The following is a 23,315-nucleotide window of genomic DNA, read 5'->3' as shown; positions in this document are numbered from 1 at the left end:
AAAGGTTGCAGGAGGTGGGTTTTTTTCCCTGGCAGTGAGATGCTGCTCTAAGACTGTACCACACACAAACTGAGTGAGCAGCCAACTGCTGAGTGGGAGGCTCATTAAAAAGGGCCATTTGCTTGCCATATGTCTCTTTCTTCTAGACAGACTAATTCTAGTTGTTAGAGTTCTAACCAGAAACGCAGATCAGTAAAGCAACTTTTTGTTAAAATGGTACCAGAAATTTTCCTAAGCAAAGTACTGAGAAGCATGCGGTACACAGAGGGAATTACCGGTTAGAAATGAGAGCCCTGATCCCAAAGTGGGATTGGCAGAGTGCCTCATCTTTGCCACGCTGGGCATTTCCCAACCTCCTGCAGGGCAGCCCTAGTCCCACCACCTCTTCCTGCTCCTGCCCTCCATCACCACCCGGGCTGCTGCCGCTATTGTCTCCTGCTTCCCCCCTCCACTGCCATCACCCCCTTGTTCCTCTCCCTCCCTATTGCTGCCGTAACATCTCTCCTGCTCATCCCCACACCCAGCAGGATGACTACAAACTGACAAGATCAGCCAAGCTTGTCTGCTATGGAGAAGTCTGTGCATGGTGCTCCCAGCTTGGGAAGGCAGCACAAGCACATCTGCTCCCAACCACCTATCTAGAACAGCTCTGGCAGACCTTTGGGTCTGTGCTGTGTATCCTCAGCAGTGTGGGTACTAGCACATCAGTAGATAAACACAGGTAACCCGCAGGCATGCCACAATGGGGTAGTGGTCAGTCAGCAGGAATCAAATTGACAAGAAGGAAAACAACCAACAAAAAAACCCCAACCCCTTAAGATTTCAAGTGCATCTCTCAGCCTCTTTCTTAGAGTTAGACAAAGAAGTTTTTCAGATAGGATCACGGGCATACTAGATCTGTCAGTCTCTCTTCTATTTACATACTGTTTTAAGACACCACCAGTCTGAAGCCAGACTCAGGTTCTCCATTAGTTTTAGTTAGGAAGTTTGTCTAAATTCACATTATGTTTTGATAGCAACTGTCCTCCTGAAGGATCTGAAAGCACTTCACAGGAAAAAGTAGATACCGTGAGCAGTTAACAAGTAATGACCATCTCTCCCATCTGACATCCCAACAATGTCTAGAAAAGGCTAAAGCTGATTTACAATCACACTGCAATCTCGTTTCTGCTTAAGACTATTTCTCATAGAGCACCCCAAGATATGCTGTAGCCATTCCCCTATAATAACTCTAAGGGCCACAGCCTTCCCAGAAGCTCATTCCAGGTTTCCAAGTTGCACTGGTTAAGAACCTCTCAGCTCAGACCCACAAATCTTAAACCACAGCATTACTTTGTTTTTCTTCTTCTTTTTTTTGGTGAAGCCATGTGTGTAACAAATGTCTTAATTCCCCACATATACTTTGAACCCTAGTAATTAATCTAGCAGGGACACAGTAGCCAAAGAACTGGATTACGCAAGCCACCCTGTCCCTCTATGTCACTAAGGTTTCACTTTTCCCATCAAGCTTCACAGTAGTCCCACTTGGCCTACACAGTCTTTATTGTTTGGAAACAGGGGCCCACGCAGCATTTAATCAGAAAGCTTTCCCCCATCAGTACTTCCTGCTGAACACTCTTTATCCTCCACAGATACACATCTCACACTTGCCTACATTCAAAACAGTATTAATTATTTAAAAAAGGAAAAAACACCAAAAAACCCAAAACACAAGCCAAACCTGTTCTTCTGGCAGAAGACAACAAATGTACTTCCCATTATTTTGGTGAAGACCTGCAGAAACCTTCAGATGTGACCATACATCCTAATTGAACATCCCTCTACTTTTTTTGTGCAAGCATGCAGCCATCGTGACAAAAATAGGACCTTTCACATGATGAACTTGTCCCTATGCACACCAAAAAAGAGGGATCAGGTAAGCACTGCAAAACTAGGCAACAAGGAGCAGACGCAGCCAGCTCGAATTATTTCAAAGCCAAACGCAGCCAGCCAGCCTTGGCTGGCTATTCCCAGCCTACCGCAATACAGAATTCAGGCGAGATGAACCAGAAAAGGTTGAACTGGTGACAAATACTGAAAGAGTGTGCTGTGAAGGTCACTGCCCTGAAAAACAGAACCTTCTTAGCATTTAGATTTAAAACTTTCTTACTCTACATAGGCTATCAACCATCCAAGATGACAGTAGCATTTGTCAGTGTTGTAGATTGTGACAGGTGGCTCCCCAGCCAGGCGTTCCTAGTTTGAGGACACTCATGAAAGCTCCTGCACAGTGCACGCATGTATGATGCATTTCCTTCTTTGCTGCTCTGCCCGTCTTTGGGATCAAACTGTGCACTCTGGTTCAAAAGAAAAGTTGAGTCTCAGCTGCACTAAAGGGTATGAGTGGAGAAATGGAGCTTCACGCCTGTACATAAAGCTGTGAGGGAAATAAGTACAGGCTTCAGTTTCCCTCTAATGCTTAGGTCCTTCAGAATGAAAAGTTAAACACTCATGTTCCTCCTATCCAGTTAATAATGGTCACCTTTGCTATTAGTGTTAATAGCTTCCCACACACACATAACACAAGTTAATCTTTGCCAACTGAGAACAGAAAATCTCTACAAAACAGTTCATGACAGAAAAAAAGCCAGTTTTTCCACTCCTCGAAGTTTCAAAGCACACAGAAGTGCCCTTCCCTGACACAGCAGAATTACTGTCTTGGATCACAGGCTAAATTAAACACACAAATTACATTCTCCATATAAACAGAGTTACACATGGCTTAAATAGCATGGTTTTATTTTCCTATTGGCACCAATTGGCACAGTAGTTCAGTCAAAGCTTAAGACACCCGTGATGTCAGTTGCTTTAATAGGCAGCACTGACGTGACCAGCCCTCGTTCCCAGACATGAAGTGTGCTGGTTTCCATGGGGAGGATGCTGACTGAAGAATTTCTATCGCACTTCCTATCAGTTGTTTTGAGCAGCAAACACTGGCTCCAGGAAAAAAAAAATAAATCTGTTTGGGCATCCAAAAATTCACAACATGACATCATCCTGTGCGACATATTTCTCCGCAGCTCCCTCCTCAAACACACATGACCTATCAAAAACCCTGTTCTACATTCCTGCCTGGGTTCTGTATTTACAGAAGGGAAACACGTTCATCATTTTTGCCTTGCTTCTTTGCCATGTTAGCTCAGTTGTAACAGTTTCCCCTCCAGCCCCAAGAAGCAAAAAGGACAGTCAGTTTAAAAGAAGTTTCTTAGACTGATCATAGGAAGCTCATGGCAATTTCTTCCCTCCCAAATTCCCACACAGATTTAGGCCATGTAACAAGTCAGAATATCAACAAAGGAAGAAGAGGGGATGAACTTGAAACAAAGTGAAACCAAAAGGCAGAAGAGGCAGCTCAATGAAGTTAAAAAAAATAAAAATGCAGTAAACTATATGCAAATCAGCTAAGCATTAAGGTTTGTACTTCGCTGCAAAAGCATCTGCTACTAGCATGCATTACAATCCAGGTAAGAGTCATGGGGTAGTTGCACTGGTGACTGCATTATTCTCTGTAAAGATATCACAGCAGTGACGTATGCTTGCTTTCTTCTGCACCTGCCTCTGTTCATACAAAAACACAAACCACACACCAGCACCAAGCAACAGGTTAACAAAAGGCATCATTATCCATATAAACTATCAACTCAAAACGCACCCCCTTTCAGCTCAAACAGATCTTATAAAGAGTGTTCCTCAAGGTTTGCACAGAAGGGAAAGCACATATTTTTTGAATGATTAAACAGTAACCATGTCCTTTACAACTGCCTTCTCTTTATTCTCTTCTCCCGTCAAGGGTCAACTTCGAGGCCAGATGGGTAGCATTAACTCTGTAAAACTCTTACTTTTGGGAAACCTGTGAAGTTCCAGACTTACAATTACAGGCTAACAGACCCTCTTTGAGCTTCTAACTCCCTTTGAAGCTTTTTAACTGTATGGTTTTCTACATGCCTGAACATCTACTTCAGGGTAGGAAAGAGTGAAGCAGCTTCACAATTTGTGCCTTGTTCACTGTCTAGGAACAGGCAGCTCACCCCTACCCCAACCTCGCTGGCATGAGCTTACCAGCAGGGCCGCCTGTTGCGTTCATGCATCTCCTCCCTTTTAAATCCTTAAGTTACACCTCGTGAAAGAGGAGAACTGCTTCCTCTTGGGAAGTCAGGAACCACATTCCCGGTTTCATTGTAGCTGGTACTTAGGGCAGCCTCAAGTGGTCAGAATCGTGGGATCAGACCGGAACCTTGAGTGAAGCTCTAAAAACACCTCAAATTCCCAGCAGGGATCAGCCTTTTCCTCTCAGCTTCCTAGTGGTTAAGTTAGGCAGCTTTTAAGACCCTTCTCCCAAGTGCTTAAATCTTTCTAGCATCGTGCAAATCAGCCCAGCGCTCCACTATACTAGCCAAGAGCTAAGGCAAAGCAATTCAAGCAGTGCCAAGCAAATCCTGTGTGATTAGTCCATCACCCAGCCTTCTGGGAAGCAGTTTCCTGGCTGCTATCCTACCTTTCCCTCAACTGCAATCTTTCAAAAAGTCATCCTCCCAAGTTCATTTCTTTTGTACAAGCCTCTAGAGTTCTTTCTTAACTGATGCAACTCTGATCAGCTTCTTTGCTGCCCACAGAGATCTGAAACAAGCAAACAAAACAAAAAATCCACCTTACAGTGAATGCTTATGAGGTCACAGCTGAATTTCAGCAAGTCGCAAGTTTGCAGACTTAAAGTAACAGCCAAGAACTGCAAGTCTGAGAGGAATGTGATACTTCATAAGCTGTAAAGGCTGCAAGTTTTCCCTCTCTCCTCCTACTCCTTTTCCCTTCTTGCAAACAAAACACAAAGTTCAATGCTGAGGCAAGACTTAGGTTTTTTTTAAACAGGAGTAAGATTATACTCACGAGCTAGTATTGAAAAATAGCACTATCTTCACAAGCTTTTGTTTCCTTTAAGGCACCAAGCAAATCCCATGAAACCAAACAAATTTTGTAGTACAACTGGGTGTCTATAAACGACAAACACTTATTCCAGGTTGGAAAGCAAGAGAGAAAATGCAGGTATTTTCTTTCCATGAACTTCTGGGACATAATCAGACTCTTTCTCAGTTACTGGGAGTAATACTACCCTGTGAACTAACTCAACCGTTCTTAAGAGCAGCAGCCTCTACAGCAGTTTCAGACATTTCAGATGGGCCAGGCAGCAAAACTAGAAGGTGGATGGGAACTAAAATAGAGTTGAATAGGGTTTCACCAGAGGGCTAAATACAAATTTTGATATATCCATTCACCAAACTGAACATCAAGCAAATTCTACAAATTCTATAGGCAACTGTAGAAATCTCTCATAGACATGAAGCTGTATATATACAAAGAGAAAAGCAGTCTCACAGCCTGCTAACTCACATTTATGAGGAGGGTAACTTCAAGGAAACCAGACACTGCAAAAAGTCTGGCTGACTCCAGAGAGACAAAGTTGAGAGTGAAAGACACTCCGCAGTGCAACCTGATGAAGAACTGTACACCATTGTTTCACTAGAAGCTAAATATGAACCATCTCCCTACACTGAGAAGGTATTTCTGACCCAATAGCTTGCATTCTGGGAAGATGACAGTGCACAACACTAGAAAGCAAGTACTGTATATACTCAGAACAAACTCCTGGGTCTCAGGACAAGTGCCTCAATCAAAACTCAAGTAAGCAAGCAAACAAAAACCAGGGAGCCATCTTAACAGTTATAAAACTAAGTGCAAAGTAGAAGGCCACCAGTACAGATGGTCAGGCAAAAAGGGGACCATTTCATTAAATTTAGGCAAAAAGCTGCTACTTCACCAGACTGGCTAAAGGGGGAGGGATGAAAGAACAGGAAGAACATGCACATACACGGGTGCAAAAGAAATATGTGATTTCTGCCAGCAACTTCAAGTGCCTGCATTTTGATCCTGTGATTTGATATTGCACTGTAGATCAGTGGTGAGGCATTTGCCAAAATTTAAACAGGCACAGAAAAGTGGAATAACAGACAGAACCATAGGGAAGTCTGATAGAAACTGACCTTGTTGAAGGTAACTCTCTGGGGGAAAATGAAATAATTTAAGAATATAGATATTTGCTCATGCATAGAAGAATAGTTCATCTGTTATTTCAAGGTGGCAGGTTTGAAAAACCCAGGAACATGAAGTTTCCAGACTACAAAGCCATGATTGCCTAGAATAGAAAAACTCAGTCTTTGATAGCGAAAAAGGAGGCAGCAATTAAATAAAAAATAAGTAGATAAATATATTTTAAGGCATAATCATTTCTCTGTCAGAAAAGCACAGAATATGCTATATGGACAATTGGAAGTGTTTCAGACATTAATCTCAGACAGCTGAAGAGGCACAATCTGCTCACTAAAACAAACACCTAGGTATCTCACCCTACGATACCCAGCATCTACTCTGCAATCAAACTTCTGCACAAAAAACAAAATGCCTTTACTCCTCATAAACAAATAGAAGAAAGGGTTGCAATTGTCAGGAAACATCACAGTCAAGTATTCAGAGCTACAGGAGTCATATTTATCTTTTAAAAGCACAAAGACTATAAGCTAGTGGCAATGCTTTTATTAGCAGTACCTGTGAAAAAGCTTTCAAACCTCCAACTGCTTTTCAGATCATACAAGCTTTTTCAAGATTTTTTGGAATCAAAAACAACAAACCAAAACAAAACTTGTGTTCCAGGGGGTTAAACATGTGGGTGGGTTGGGTTTTTTTTTTTCCTGGGTTTTCTTCTGAGGACATACATTCATTAATTATTGACCAGCCCATAGACACATGGCAGCCTGCCTCTCTCGGAAGCACTGTTCAGGCTGTTCTCTCCGCCTTATATTCAGTTGCACAGCACAAAAGCCCCAGGAGAGCTTTGTGGTAGCTGGATGCCAGGTTAAATTCAAAGCAAAACACCAATTAAAATGCAAAACGCATTTCATATCAGGGAGTGGTGTACCTGTTGGCTGGAAAGGACTCACCTAAGTAGAGTTGCCTACTCCAGAGCAGTGTCCCTCCCTGTCTTAGATCTCACCCACCTCTTTGAACTTTAAAATTACCCTGCCAGAGCTGTACTGCTCCACTTACAGAGAAGAACAGGCGTAGCTCTCCCTGACACCACCCGCTGTTCCCAGGGAGGCAAAGCCCCAGACAAAGAGCTCTTTATCCGACACCACCTTCCTTGATCAGCAGACAGCATGAAGTTGCACTTGAGGGAGCGAGGAGTCCAAACTGAACATAAGACAAGGAAGCACCTGCTCTGTCCCCAAAGTGACACAAGTTGGCAGCAGACACCATAAAGGCGTCAAGCAAAAGACATTTGCCAGTCTAATGTTTACTCTTCTCTCCAGGGCCACAAAGGAGCTGTACAGCATACTTAGAGAAGACCCAACGTACTATAAACATCTAAGTGCTCAGTATCACCAAATTAAAAATCCAGGCTCTTCCAGACCTTGGATACATCAGGTTCAGGGTGGGTGCTGAGCAACAGCAGCTGCTGTCATCACCTCAAGACAACTAGGAGATGCCTAACTCGCACCATACTTCAGTGCTGTCCTTCCTCAATGTCCAAGGTCTGACAAACCCAGAGTGGGCAGCAGTACACCTGCTGGGACTGCAAAGCTGTGTCATGCCTTTGGACTTCTGCAGCTGCAAGTCACAAAATCTCAGGGAGCTCTCCTACTCCGCCACTGTGAAGGCAAGTTCACTCTTGAGAAGGCCTGCAGAGACCGTCTTCCTCCACATTAGCGTGACGCAGTGAGGAACAGGCCCATCAGGCACCACTCCATCATTAACAAATCAAACCAGTAGAAACAAGTTTCGGTAGGATGTTTGTTGTACACCACTTCTGCCACCAGAGAAGGGACTTCTGACTCATTCCCACCTGGCACCCCACCTGGGGAAGGCACGCATGACAAGGTTTTACATGAGGAAATGTAAAGGACATTAAGAAAGCTATCAGCACACTCAGGTAAGCAACTGGACTGGGCACCAGCGATCACTCCGTACTAGCACTTGCATACCTTCACTGCCTGGCAGGGAGGTGTGAGTTCATGGGAAGGGTATTCCCAACACCCCGGATGTGTTAGTGTGGCACACCCTGGAACAGGGAGTTACTTTCTAATGTCTTCATAAAAGTATTTTCTTCTTTAGTTGCCACCTATGTGCACACAGATGGCAGCAGTGACACAAGAGGTATTCCCTCCAAACTTTGGGCAAAGATGAGTAAAAACTTAAAGAAAAAGAGGTTGGATCTTTAAATATATATTTTTTTTTAACATAATCTCAAGAGGAACAGCTTTGCTCTAAGAACAGAAAAAGCCTCAAATGGGCAGGAGAGCAAATGAACCATCAGTTGCAACAACAGAGATAAGGCCCTAAAAAACAACAGTAAAGGTTCTGTTATGATTTGATTAAATGTAGGAGTGAGTATTTGGGGCACAGTAACCTAGATGCTGCCAACCCATCCCAAAGTACTTTTTCTTTTCACTGCATGCACTCACCAACACTAGCATGGCCTTTGAAAGAAAGGGCTACGCTGTGTAGGTGGGGGTGCGCACGGGCATGTGGCTTACTCCACAGCCCTCTGTGCTGCTCTTCCTGCACAGCAGGTTTTAAGCAACCATATCCAACTCCATTAACTGTCACATCAGTAATCCACATACATAAGGAACCATGGCCACAGAGCACAAGCATTTACACCAGGTTGAATCTGGGCCATTTAGAGTCAGAGCAGAAGACCCCTGTGGCTTGAGCTGATGAATCCTCAAAACCACTTCTGATAGTTTTGAGCTATATAGAATATATATGGAAGGTAACACATAAAGGGTCAGACAACACCCAAGGGCAACAGCGTTCAAACCCTGGATGATGTCTTCAGTGCCTTTTAGCCATCACAGAATATGCTTGAGACATGGCCATCAGACCCCTGGGATGCACCTTCCTGTGCTGGTAGCTCTGCAAAGGAATGAGAGGTGTTCCACTTGATAAGCAGCATCAGCACAGTGAAGTCTAATTCTGCAAGATACCAACACAGCCTGTATCATCCAAATTCAGATCACAAACCAGTAGTTTCCAGAGGCTACTAAGGGAGACATTTATCAAAGTCAAGACTACAGTGCTGCCTATGCCAAAACTAGCAGTAACACTTGACATCAGCTGGAGGGTATGGATGATACTTCTTTTAGAGTTGCTTTTGGACTCTCTTTTAGAGCAGAAATTTAGTATTAAGGATATCCAGGAACAATATAAAACTAGTTCAGACAGAAAGCTAGTAAGACCATCCTGCAAGTATCCAAGTGTGAATTACGTACCTGAGGAAAGCAAAGGACACCAAGGCAACATCCTTCTGTTGTGATGGTTTACCTTGGACTCTTGTAAAGTCCACCCTTTCACACCAAGACAAGGGACTATCAGGACAGTAATTCTGATCTCCTTTCCATTCTATATGCACTTGAAGACCTCTTTTGTTTTAGAAGCCAGAAACACATTAGCCATTTGGTTTTAATTACACGAAAATTGAACTCGATGCTACATTAACCTTAACTTTAAAGAGAAGCAGACTGTAAAGAGTATTCAAGAGGGAATGGTTAGACTAACAGCTGTCATATATGACTGTTCTTTGACAGCAACAGCAAAAATTAACCATGTCAGCCATCCCCAACAGAAACAACCAGGGTAGCAGTTTCCCAGCAGGGAAAAGACCATCAGCAGGACTGCAGAACTCAGAATCTGTTTAATGAGATTTCACTTAAATGTAAAATACAACATTTTCCTTCTTTAATAAGGCTTTATTGTATTTAGGTTTAATAAGAGGATCAAAACCCAATTTAGCAAGTAGCAAAATAAGATTTACTTTATACTCATATTTATATATGTGAGTGATGACTTTGTGGTACTTAAACCCATAATCTCAGGAGAATAACATCAGTTTCAACTTCCTTTCCCACTCAACTGTTGCAGCCAAAATCATGCTGCAATTTGCTACACTAAAAGTCTGCTAGGGTTAAAAAAACCCAGTTATTCCATTAAAGCCAAAATAAACCTAGAAAGTAATTTTAATGAACACTTATGTTCCATCTTTAAGGGTCATTCTGGTAGGCAGTGCATCTAACCTGACAGAAGTTTAAAGTTAAAGCATGCAAAAAGTCAGTCCTATAATCCAAAATTTATACAGCAATACATTTTGCAAACATTTGCCTACAAGGATATAAAATCCCTCCTCTAAACCCAAAAACTAATGACTGAGTCTCATATAAACATTCTGCTGACTGTTCTAGCTGTGTTTTCTGCAACGATGGAAAGTTCCCACATGCAAACGAAGGGCTATGCCAGCCAGCTCCCACAGCAATCACCACCTGACGGCACTAACCTTTTGGTAGCAGCACATCCTCCTCAGAAAGGTAATGGTTCTGAAGCACTCCCACCTCCCAGAGCTCACTGCAGAGCAGACAGCATGGCTAGCTCCAGAGCTAGCAGCTTAACTGTGCCAGATCAGTGCCCAGCCCAGCAAGTCTTCTTAGGCAGCTACATTCACCTCTGTAGTGTGGGGTTCTGGATGCCAGGAAGCAATAAACGCAAGGCGCTGCACAATGCAGCCCTGAGAGGTCATTCAGTGTTAGCTTATGCATGGTAATCCACAGCATCATAAGTTGATTTTTAGGGTATGGAAGATGTCTCTAAATTCACTTAGATGTTAGCACCCAAGCACCAGACTGCAGTACTTTGCTAACTAAACCTTCACATGTTTAGACTTGTCTCTCCTTTCTCGTAGGCAAGACCATCAGACATGCTCTGGTACCCCAAGTTAGCACTGACCATTTTTGTGAAGTTTCTTCAGCAGCATCAAAGCCCATCACATATTTATTAAGTGCCCTCACTACACGGCAGTTTCTGAACTTTGATGTATTTTCATCTCATTAACGAAGGGTTTATAGCAGGGAACTTTCTGGAGACTGTCTGACAGCAAATCGTATTCTGCCAACTAAATGCACACTCTTTTCCTGCATTAACATAAACAAGGAAGATATTTTTGCAGTATCTTGGGGGACAGATTTTGATTCTGCTGGTATCTATGTAAATTTACACTATGAATGAATGGAAGTATGAAGAGTCAGGAAACCCACTTAGCAGATCTTGGTTAATTGCTTTAAAAATTAAAACCAAAGCTTTAGTAAACCTATTAAGATCCAGCCTTACTTCATGCCAATAACCATTTTTTTTTCTGTTCTCCTTCTTCCAGGAATCACAGTGCGGATTTTAAAATGCATCTGCTTGAAGGAAGTGAAGTGTTTATCTGACCACAGCACTGAAGCTTATGCAGCAGCCAGGAGGTGCAAAAAGACAAAAAAAAAAAAAAAAAGATTAAAAAAAGTTACATTCGGAGAATTTTAAAGCCATGTATATTATGACACTGTATGCCATCAGACCAAAGCTTTTAAATGCCCGTTAAAAAAATTAACCTTCCCAGAGTGAACTCCAAGGAGAAACAGTACATAAGAAGGCAACTGGTGTAAGTTTCATCACTGAAATAGGATGCATCACTGCAGTTGCAGCACTGGTGTGATTGAAATAAAACATTTCAGTCAGCTCTTGTACAACTTAGCACACCCTCATTGCACCAGCATCTTAAAAGAGACCTTAAGAGAGCCAAGTAGATTACTTAATTGACAACTGGCTACAGAAGACCAAGTAAAACACAATGCCCACATCTTTGCTTTGTAGCCATGGCTTGCCCTGCTCACACTTTCCAGCTTCTTCAATTTTCTGTATTTACTGCAGTAAGATAAGCACTTCCCACTCATTTAGTATTGTTCCATTCAGCCTGTGAATAAGGACATTGAGCAGTAGGAAACAGTTATTAAAAATAATTTCCTAGGAAAGTAATTTGAAATTGTAAAATAAATATGGATTAGTTGCATCATATCTGCTTGGAACAGTATTATGCATCATCCAAAAAGGCAGACAGTGACAAGGAAGTACTGAGAAGCATTAGTGTAAAACCGCACTATTACAATGAAGGGTCCCTGGCTTTTAACATGGAAATATTCAAAAATCCCCTTCAGCCTGAGTATGCAATGAAGTGTAAAACCCATTCCACCTTTGATTGAACATGTCAAGGAATTTTCAAACTTTCACACTTTTGTCACCACATTCACAGATGAGAAGCACTGGCAGTTCATTATACTCAGACTGAAACCAATTCTTCTACATAGCTATGTGTTCTGTCAATGTGCCACCCAGTCCAATACTGACTTACTCCCAGGGCTACTGAATAGATGTGTCTAACATTACTAAAAAGTTAAGTCACAGACACTGGCATCAGAGACTTAGCTTCCCTCTTGTCAAACAAAGCGATCAGTGTAAGTGGTAGGCAATTCATTCTCTTTGAATTTGAATTTCAGGTCAACAATAGCTTTACCTGCATAATGTACAGGGATTTCTATCTTTGGCCCTATGACGTAGTGACCCTCCTCCAGACTGTGAGCTGTAATTGTTGTCCACTGCCGACATGAATGAATCAGAAGATAATCGCTCTCTCGAAGGCCTTCTACAGTTTCTCCTGCAAAACAGAAGTAGGGTTTTTTTAAAAAACGACTTCACAGATTGCATCACGAATTAGGAAAACTTCACAACAAGCATATTATTCTTATTGCTATTTTTTTTTCAGATGTTTGGAGATTTAAAAATCCAATTCTACACAGTGTTTATCTTTGCAACATAAGCACTTTACCTTACAGAAAACAAACATAAAGCAAAACAACTCTGTGCATAAATACAATACCACAGAGATGTAATCCAGATTATTTACCAGTAGCTCTGGGGCTCCTTTTTCAGCTTTCTGCATAAGCAGACTTTTCATATCTCTATGTCTGCCTATCTCATTTGATATGAATACTTGAGAGCTCTTTTAGTTTTTAAATAGATGATAAAAAAGGTACATTTCCATATGTTGAAAGATCACTGTCACACCACCCTACAGCCACCTGAAGCCAAATCTTGCTTATCACTATGAAGTAATTGAATATCATACACTTGCAGATACAGAGATTTCAGCTTTGTCATTCTATCCCTTTGCAAGGCACTGCTTAATTAGCCATTCCTATGCCTGTAACCTTAATCCTGCCACTTAATGAGGCAGAAAAAAAAAATACAAGTTTAACACACACTAAAGTCCTCTCAGAGATACATTCAACCAGAAGCCCCCACAGATAATGTCCAGCTCATCTTTGTAATTCCCTCTCTTGTACTCTGGTGTCTGTCAAATCCATCACAAACACAGCCAGAAATCCAGCTCTCCTTTTTAGCCCTGTCCCTACCAAATCCTCTGCATTTCTGCCGATTACTTTCCCCTCCTCCACCAGCTGCAGTGCCTGATCAGGACTGGAGTGCTTTGCCTGGCTTTCCAGCAATTGAAAGAGCCACACTAGACATAGTACTCCAAGTGCCAGCTATACATCTCAAGCATGATATACGAACAATCTTCATAGAGCACAGCATATCACGGCAGACTGCTCTTACATACCTGCAGTCCTGCTCAGTACGTGTCTGCATTAAACACACAGAAAACAGCCTTTCTCAAGGCATGTTTAAAACAGCCACGTGAACTTTCAGGAACACTTAGTAGATGCTAAACATGGGCCAAGAATAATGAAGTTTTAAATTTCATTTTCCTTCTCTCCAACCAGCCCCCTGCAGTTACAGTAAAAAATAAAGCAAGCAGTTTAGCCCCGGAATCAAGTTGGACAAAACCCATCCCCTTCAGCTACTACAACAAACTGCATTCCCTTCACTGTCCTCCAGTATCCGTAAAAGTCAGTGGAAGAATGAGACTTCCCTCAGCCTGAAGCAGCAGACGTTTCCCCCATTCAGTCTCTGCAGTGGAGAGATACTTCCCATGGAGGTTTTTGGTTTTGTTTTTTTTCCCTTTGCCCACACCAGACAATCTTTTCCACTGTGTAGGCAATGGCTACTACACACCCCATTCCTGCCTGATTTCATGCTCCCATTCTATCAGAGAGCACCCTCCTACACAATTCACAACACAGCAACTGGTGTGTGTGAGAATTGTTAAGACTTTAAATCAGAAGAGACCATTATGACCATCTGCTCTGACACTGTCTGGCCCCAGGATTCTGCTTGTTTCCTCCAGAAACTTGGATTTGGCTAAACAGGTGTGAGACCTGCTCTGACGCAGGGAGTGCAGGTGATGGACTTCCCTGGGTCTGCTGTCCCACAGCCCGTTAAACCTTTAAAAAGTTCCTGTTTTGCACATTTGGGGCAAATATAACTGTGGGCAAACTGTTGTTATAGGGGTGTAGAGGGGGAACAGAAAAATATAAAATATCAAAAGGTATACAGAGCTCCTTAATACCAGTTATTTTTGCTCCTATGAAGGCACCATTTCCAGGTTTCCTTCCTTTGCACGGCACAGTAAGTAGCTTCTAGGTAAGCAGGACATTCCAAGAACTAGCTTCCAAGTGCTTCTTGGACCACATCCCTTGGCAGCCCAGCCAGCCAGACAGGCTGCTTAACAGCAGTTCCTGCTCCCTGGGAAGCACTACCCCTCCACCCACAGCACACTGGGATAAGGGACCTCGGAAAGCCCCTGGAAAAGTGGCAAAACCACGATGAAGTGCTGGAGAACTCTTTGGTCCCATCCATATTTTGAAGGAAATTCAGATATATTTGCTGGAGGAATCATGTATCCACTAATTTCTACCAAATCATCCGACCTCTAGGACCTCATGTTTTCTGCTCACAAGGAAACTCCTAATACATATGAAAATTATCCTCAGCTTGCTGCAACAGAGGTTTACAATTTTGGGGAAAACCACAATAGTAATATATGGTGTTATTTGAAACTCGTGTTTCAGTTCAGAGACTTACTTTCACGCTTCCTATAATCCATGGCAACAAGTAATTATTCCATCCCACAACAAACTAACACCAATGGCACCTAAGGGAAGAACTGGTATTCTACTAATTTCACTGACAGTAGCAAAGAAATTTTGAAGAAAATACAAAGCATCTCTGGTATGCTTTTTCTCTGCCTTACAATCCATAGGTATAATTTTGGAACGTTACCTAAAGGAAGGCTGGATTCTACATCCAGGACTGCAGGGAAATAATTACAGTATGGGTCACCCTCAAAGCGTCTGAGGAAATTCTCAGGAAATATTCTTAGGAATATTCTATTCTTAAGAAAACAGAGACAACTCCAGTCATGGCACACATGCCATGATCTGTTTAAGTGGTTACTCCACTAAAACTGGGTGGGACAGGTGAGTGTAAAAAGAGATTACTAAGGCAGGTCCAAGAGTGACTACATAATTAAGTCTGCAGCTGGAAGTAGCTGTATATTTTAAATAGAACCTTGGAAACCACAATTTTTCTCACACCAATTATTTGCTCTAACCAATTACATCGGAAACAGATTTCGCGCTTTGCCATGGGAGACCGAGCCGAGAAGGTGGAGTGAATGCAGTGGGGAGTTCACGGTCCCTCCGGCTCCCTCACAACAGGCAGGTCTGTCCTTACTAAGCCCTGATTTTTCCTAACTGTGAGCAAGACTGATTCCCAGGATTGCTTTATAGGAAAAGGCCCTTTGTCACCAAAGGGATTAACAGACTTGTGAAAACACCTGGCTGGTGTTTCCATGCTACGGTGCATGCAGACGCTTTCCATGCTATGGGAGGAAATACAAGGAAGAGTCAAACGTGACTGAGGACAACAGAACACTGTGATACATATGCTCTTCTTTCTTCCATTTTTCTTCTAGTCTGTCTCCCCCTGTAAGACTTGCTCCCTGCCTTTTCAAGCAGTTTCCTCCTGGAGAGGAGGACCTTTCAGGCAGGAGACACCTCTGGCATGACTCAGCTCCCAGCCCCAGCACAGCTCAGGTTTAGCCCTTTACACTTCTCTCAGCCAACCATACCTTAAAAAACAGCCACGCATATCCAATCTGTTTTTTTTTTTCCCGCTGCCTCGGTAACACAAGTTATGCAAGCCTTTCATTAATCACATTTTAACTACGTGGGAGAGAACTCGGCAGTCCTCACATCCACCAACTATGCAACTTGGTTCTCACCTATTCAACATACTCCTACACTGCTGCTTACACAAAAATCAGACGCCATAAGAAAACAGAGAACACAGGCCACTCATCTTCAGTAACAGTTTTGTCTCTTATGATCAAATATGGATTAGCTCTATCTTCTCACCCTCTCCTCCCCACCCCACATACCCGCAATATAATTAAACCACTACAAAGAATCTACAGGCAAATACTTGCATTGTTTTCTTTCCCCCAAATAAAAGTCAGAGAAGCAATGAACTATCACATGCAATTCTCCACCCTTCCTCAAGTTGCCTTCCTCTTTCCAAAACATGAGTCAAGTTTATTCATACTATTGCCTGAGACTAAGAAACCCATGATTCGCTAACAGCACCTAAACAAAGCACCAACACCCATCCTTGCCTGACAGTAAAAGCGTCATACCGCTGAACTGAAATATCAGCCCGTATGTTCCTACACAAGCTGTCTTCCTAAAAGCACTCTGACCGTGACCAGTATTGGGGCTACTTCATCATGCATCACGAAAGCAGCACTGCAACAGCTATTCATGTGTTCACTGCAAATAAGATGTCTTACCATTTTTTAATTACATGATCCATTTCTATACAATTCCTAAAAAACTCAAAAATTGCAAACCTCTCCCTTGTTGAAGGGCAGTTGCAGAGGGAATGCTGACCATGAAAGAAAAAAAGTAATTGCTTAATCGAGTCCCATGCTTATTAAATACCACCTACATTAAATGCCAATACTTCTTTAATAATTTTTTCCAGTTCCAAAACTGGATCATCCACATTTGGCAAACCTTGGCTCTGTCACTGTAAACACTCCAGCCTCCAACTAACAACTGTAGTATGACTGGGAGCAGGATACTTCAATCTGCAAGTTCTGAGATGAATTTCTGTTTTCATTTGCAGTTTTTAAGAGCCAGAGAAAACAGAGGTTGGCTATGCACAGGGACCAAGTTTATACATGGCGATGCTGCAGCACAGAAGGGAAGCTCATTTCTTTGGAGGCAAGCAGTGACTTCCCTGCAGGTTATGGCCACTGCTTACTTTCTAAAGACACACACTGGTTGGTTGTGGGGGGGTTTTTTGGTATTTTTTTTTAAGTTTAGCATTTCACAGTTTTCAACTGTCTGGGGTAAAGTCTCAGGGGTAGAACTGAAGACCACTCCAGTTTTGAGGGGTCTGAGCACTCCCACCTCTTCTTCACTCCCTTCTGGATCAACCTTCACTGCCTTCTAGATCAACAATTAAAGCTTGGCCCATTACAGTCCACAAAAGACAATTCACACAAGTTCCACATATTCTGGTTTGCCAAAGAAGCAATGACTTAACACCAACACCTGAAGAAAAATCATGAAGCAAATGAAAAAAGAAAAAAAAGAGCCCACAACTTTTAAGGTTCTCCTCCTAGTATTGAGAAACTAATGTTCAAGTGACTGCAAAATGTGCAGAGCAAAATGACTCATTCAAATAAGCAGTGGTCTACAGGAGTATAAACACTTTATAATGCCACACACTGTCATCTTGGCTAAGAGTTTGCATCATTGCCTTAAAGCATAAGCTTTGCGTCTGGAGACATTAAAATAGTAGGTCATGAGCAATTCGGAGAAAAAGAAGTCAACACATGCAAGGTTCCAGCAACATAACAGATACCATTTACACACGCCAGATGTATTAGATACCATCTCCTCCTGCCAGGAAGATGGCTACGGAGACATTCCTCTCATCTCATTCATCACAGAAGACTGGAAAGTGAGCTTAGCGCTGTCCCTTGCACATCAGTTCAAGCATGCAGAATTTCTTCTTCCTGGAATAAAAAGACTTACAGAAAAGAGCTAGGAGCTCATGAGAAACTTAAGATGGCTTTTGTGAAATAGCTAGTGAATATGCCCACAAAACTCCAGGGAAAAGGGTCATGACTTCAGGCCATGTGTTTTGATTAAGCCTGAACACCATCTGCATGCAAGGTAACAGATGCTGTACAATTAAGTGCATCACCCGGCCTGCCTTGGTCAGTTAAGTAGGTGGTGGGTTTAATTATTCCATCTAATGTTTCACAGTTGCATAACGTCATTACATAACAAAGTCTCAGCTACATTAAAAAAGCATTTCAGTGGGTGCTCAAGCCAGGTACCTACAAAATCACGCAAATTAATAACTTCAAGTTTATCCCCGCTCGGGCTTGCACCAACATTTGTGAGGAATGAAGGGTTAATTTGTGGAACAGCAAAAAGAAGTGGCTGTCTGGTCAGGTGAGCATGTCTGCTGTGAAATAACTACAAAGAACTGTCAGTGAGTGGCTAGTGTTACAAGGGAAGACTAGCCACCAAGGTTTATTTTACAGCAACTGGAAGATAAGAGAAAGCAGAATGATTAGAAGCTGGAAGAAAGAAGTGAGGTTCTTACTTATTTATCATGCTGTCATTGTACTGAGGAGCCTTACTTACAGAGTATCTGCTTCACTGGACCTTCCCTAGTTGAGGACCAAACCAGCCATGCATTAAGATATACCATAATATTATCTTTCCACATCACGAAAAACAAAGCACAGCCCCAGCCAGTATGAATTGAATTTATATTCTACTGTTAAAAAAGACAACCAACAGCTCCTCCCCCCCAAAAAAAAGAACAACCTAAAATAAACAAAAAAGACTGACCAAAGAAAAGACAGTATTATGGACTTCATGGGTCTGTACAAAGAGATGTTTCAGGTCAGCGGGAGGTCACACTGCTAGCACAAATACAAATGCCAGCGCTGCTTTTCCATTCCAAAAGAAGGAATCTACAATACAGTACAAGAGTCAACTAATAAAAGCTATCTTGGGTTTTGGAAAGGCAATCTTGAGTTTCTGCAAACACTAATCACATAGCTCTCACACAGGTAACACCTTAACAGGAATTAGATTTCTTTTCATTTTATTGGAAGATTCACAGCCCATAGAAGTTGAAGCCAAGGCCTCCTCTCAGCACAGAAGCTCAGGGGGTCCCCATCTAAAGTGGGGAGCCCAGGGTCTAGCACTGATGAGACAGCACACCTGAAGAGACCACACACAGGTCAGAAACACCCAGCTGTGCAGTGAGCATCTACCAGCTGCAGGCATTGCACACACTAACTTCAGCCTCCTTGGCAACGAGGGTCTGTGAGCATCACAGGTACCTGCAAGCCTTTCCAAAGTAGGCTTTGTGGTATCATCAGGTGTTAAAACCAGGCTGGGTACCACAGCATCCTTTTGCCTTTAAAAAAAATAAAAGAAAATTCAGGGGCATTCTTATCTGGGAATCTGTGTTTCCTTTCACTGCTGGGCTCATCCTTTACACAATCTTCAAAGAGCTCCCAACACTTTGGTTCTTGTTCAGCCACTTGGTTGTTTGGACTTCTGACCTCTTAAAATACAAGACAACAAAAACCAAGGCTTAACCACCCACAAAAAAAGCCAGCAGACAGTAACTCCTTGCTCCAAGTTAACCAAAACAAGTAAGCCAAAAAAGATGAAGATGTACGCCAGACTACATCACAAAAGATTTTTCACTGTTAACTTCAGTTTGGTCTCATTTGATGCAGGGACGCAAGGAAGCATCATTAGCACCTCAAGAAGCACTGCACCGCGTATGTTCCTTTTTTGTTAGTAAGAGTACAAGTTCTTTGAAAAACATACACAAAAAATTACTATAACTCTTAGCACGGGCAATAGGCTACTGGAAGAGAACTCCAAGTAGTCCATTTTCCAATACCTTTGAGGCTTAGCATCTATTTTTATTAGAGTCTGAATTCAAAGAGCAGTATGAATTCTTACACTTATGGGACAGGACTGTGCTCCTAAATAACCCTCTCTGGTTTTAATATATGCAACAGAGGAGAAACAAAAGAAATGAGTATGTGACAACTCTGTAGAAGACAAACAATAGATTACATTCGTTTATCAAATACCTGCAGTATGGTCATATATGACCATCTGACAGCGGTTGTCATCTAGGGGAGGAAAGGAACAAGTGGGCAAATGCTCTTTTTCCCTTAGAAGCACAGACTTCATCTGAAGTCAATGAGTGGTTTTGCTGTTTCAAGCAGATTGAAACTGCAACAGTGCACAGGACAGCTTCCATCTGACCTCCCATCAACCACGATGCCACCAACATACAATCCTTCACCTCCAGCACTCAGTTGTATTACCACAGCAACATCCCACTGGCAGAGCAAATGCCTCTTCTCCTACAGATCATTCTGCTAATACTTATAATACGCTAATACTTTTATAATGCCGAGTTTAGAATTTTCATTTTAAGGGAAGAAACACAAAGTTGTTCTTAAGTCTGAATATTCAAATATGGACAATTTATTTTATTTTATTATTATTTAACAGGTCATGCAACCTCTCCTCATGACAAATAACTCCTACCTGAACTCTGAGGGAGAGTAGAGAGAGGAAATCAATGTGGTTTTTTTCCCCATGCATGCTGCATCTCACTCCAGAGTATCTGTTGGGTATTTATCTGTGAAGACATACCTCAAAGAACATCAAAGACTAATAAATACTAAATCAGGGTGGTTTGCTTGCTTAAGTTTTGGCATTGTACTTGGTTACTGAGTCAAATCTCAATGAGCTGTTCAGCCTGCCAGTGTTATTTCTTCTGCAAAAATAAAACTTGCACTCATCCATGCTGGAGGTCAGAGGAAAAAGTTCATTAGGAGAACATCTGAATTTTCCAGTTTGAAGGAACAATGGGAATTTTCACGGAAAAAAATTAAATCCCTGTAACGTTTCTTCACAAAGGAAGGAAACCCCGAGAAATCTTTTGTTGCACAAAGAGCCCCACTTGTAGCAACATTAATGAACATCAGAACTACATGGATTGAAAATTTTATGGGGGTTTTTTGTCACTGTGACTGAACAGATGCTTGAAAGAGTTACTCTTGCACAAAACGCCTAATGGGAGAGAAGTAAGAACACGTAACTGCAGAAAACACTACTACTAGTGATGAAAAACCTCCTTTGAAAGCCTCTCCATGTTATCAGTCTCACTTTGTCATTCCATACAGACACAAAAAAAGGTTGCTAACAAAAAAAAATATCTAGCAGATTAAATTTCCTTGTTTAAAGAAAAGCAAAACAACTTGCATGGGGGTGTATCATACAAAGTCTAAATACAGACTGCCAGTGAGTTAAAAGGGTAAATATACTAACTTCTAGGAGCAAATATTGTAGTTTCTAGGAGCAAGATGGAAAAAAAAAAATCAACCAAAACAAACCCAACCCACATTAAAATTTAAACATCTCAGGGCTATAAAATGTAGTGTACTAAATTTTTAATTTTAAATGGACAGATTCATTAGGAAAGCCTGACCGTGGTCTCATCTGACTGTCTGTGTCTTAACATGGTGGAAAAGATGAAAGCAGAGGGCTCTGCCCTTAGGTACACAACATTTTGAACTTGCAACACAAAGACGTGGAAAAAAATTGCAGTTTTATCTAGGACTGTTGATAATCAACCACAGTTTTTAGTTTCCCTTCTTCCTTCTCAATTTCCCAAGCAGTTTAAAATATGTGCTTCTGTTTAGTTGTTCCATTCCTGCAGCACATTTATTTGTGCTGATTCCTATTATCTAGATCAACTAGTATTTCTGTCAGGATTCAAACTGCAATCCAACACACTGACTCTCCAAAGAAATATTGATTTGAACTTCTGTCAACTGCATGGACCCCACATCTTTCAGTGGATGAAGAGCTTCCCTGACAGCATAAGGTTTCATACTCATTTTGATTGTAAGACAACTTATATTCTTCCTTTGTTTGCCAAAAGCAAGAAAAGGGAAGAAGTTGCAACTAAAGCAGGGAAGATCAGGCAAAATGAGTTGAAAATCTTGTGTGCTGTCTCTCAAATTAAGATTCAACCAGTTGCTTCAGACTTGCTTTTTACATTACAAAAGAGTTGTTTGTTTTTTTTTTTTTTAAAGGGAGTTTTAAAATGTTATATATATATAATTTTTTTCTTAATGTTTTTATTAGAGCCACAGGAGAGCCCAGGCATTGAAGCCAGCTCAGGCTGTGCATCAAGTTTACCAAGAGTTTTGGACTGCCTCTTTGGCACTTTGCTGCAGAGATCATGTAAGATGTGCCCAGGAGAATCATCCAACCCCGTCCAGCCCAGACTGAGACACTCAGCTGCCCAAAACTGCTCATCTGCAGCAAAGGCTGTTACGACCAGCTACTGTTGTCTCAGCCTTGGATGGTGGAAGGAGAGACACTGAATATTCTCACAGCTTCAGGAAGAGCTGAGCAAGATGCATCTACCCATGAAATAGCTTGTCCAGGATTAAGCCTCTCCCCACTGTACACCTTTTCCCTTGGATGAAACACAACTGTTGCTGTTTACAGTTGGCCATGCTGCAACCATTTTCAGTTGTGTCCGAATGACAGGGCACATCACCCTCAGACTGCCCAACATCACTACTTGCAGTACATTGTGCATTAATATAACCCTCCAGCCTCACTGTACTGTGATCAAACTTTGCTCTGGATGACCATTAAATATTTCACAATCAAGAGAAAGGAGATAAGGCTTTATTTCTGCAATTTCCAATCCCTCTGCAAAAGCCTGATACAATCAAATTACTTCAATCCAACTGATGCTGAACTCAAGCTATCACCCATTAATACCTAACAAGGGAGCAGAGACTCCCATCCCCCTATTCTTTTTATGCCTGCCAGCAAGAAGACAGATTTATTTCCTTAGGATTAGCATTTTGCTATTGGAATGACTAGATATACCAGTACTGTTGCAAGAAATCAGCATAAACCATAATCTTGTTACAAGGCTATGGGACAGATTAATCCACAGAAAAATCCAGTTTGTTCCAAGACAAGCTTTGCTCTAGCTGCAAACACACAGAGACAGCATCCCAGCGAGTCTTCAAAACAACCTGTCTGACCTACTGCAGGGAAGAGGAGCACAAATATTTTAAACACTAAGTGGAATGAATTCTGGTGCCACTGGTGGTAAATGCACTGCCAACTTTAGTAATCTCGCAGTTGAAAGCATCTTGCTTTCTTTGTCTTCATCAGAAAACTAGTAAAAAAAAAAACCAACAAAACAAGAGTAACAACACAGATTTCATTGAGCTGTGTTTGTGTTTGTTTCAAGCCTTCAGAACAAACATCCTGGAATGAGAAACCTTACTTTTTATGAACTCA

At 41.8% G+C, this 23,315-nt stretch overlaps 1 protein-coding gene across 2 annotated transcripts in view; it reads right to left on the bottom strand.

The window, feature by feature from the left end:
• GAREM1 (GRB2 associated regulator of MAPK1 subtype 1) overlaps positions 1 to 23,315 on the bottom strand; it is a 106,507-nt gene that overhangs the window by 66,452 nt on the left and 16,740 nt on the right. The window contains exon 2 of one of the 2 annotated variants that reach the window (XM_055800141.1): positions 12,467 to 12,607. In XM_055800141.1, the coding sequence (XP_055656116.1) occupies positions 12,467 to 12,607 (141 nt within the window). Of the gene's footprint in view, positions 1 to 12,466; positions 12,608 to 23,315 lie in introns of those variants that run through there. The other variant, XM_055800142.1, reaches the window with a different exon arrangement.

Source organism: Falco peregrinus, chromosome 3 (assembly GCF_023634155.1).
Source record: "Falco peregrinus isolate bFalPer1 chromosome 3, bFalPer1.pri, whole genome shotgun sequence".
NCBI lineage: Eukaryota > Metazoa > Chordata > Aves > Falconiformes > Falconidae > Falco > Falco peregrinus.
This window is presented reverse-complemented; position numbering and strand designations above follow the sequence as displayed.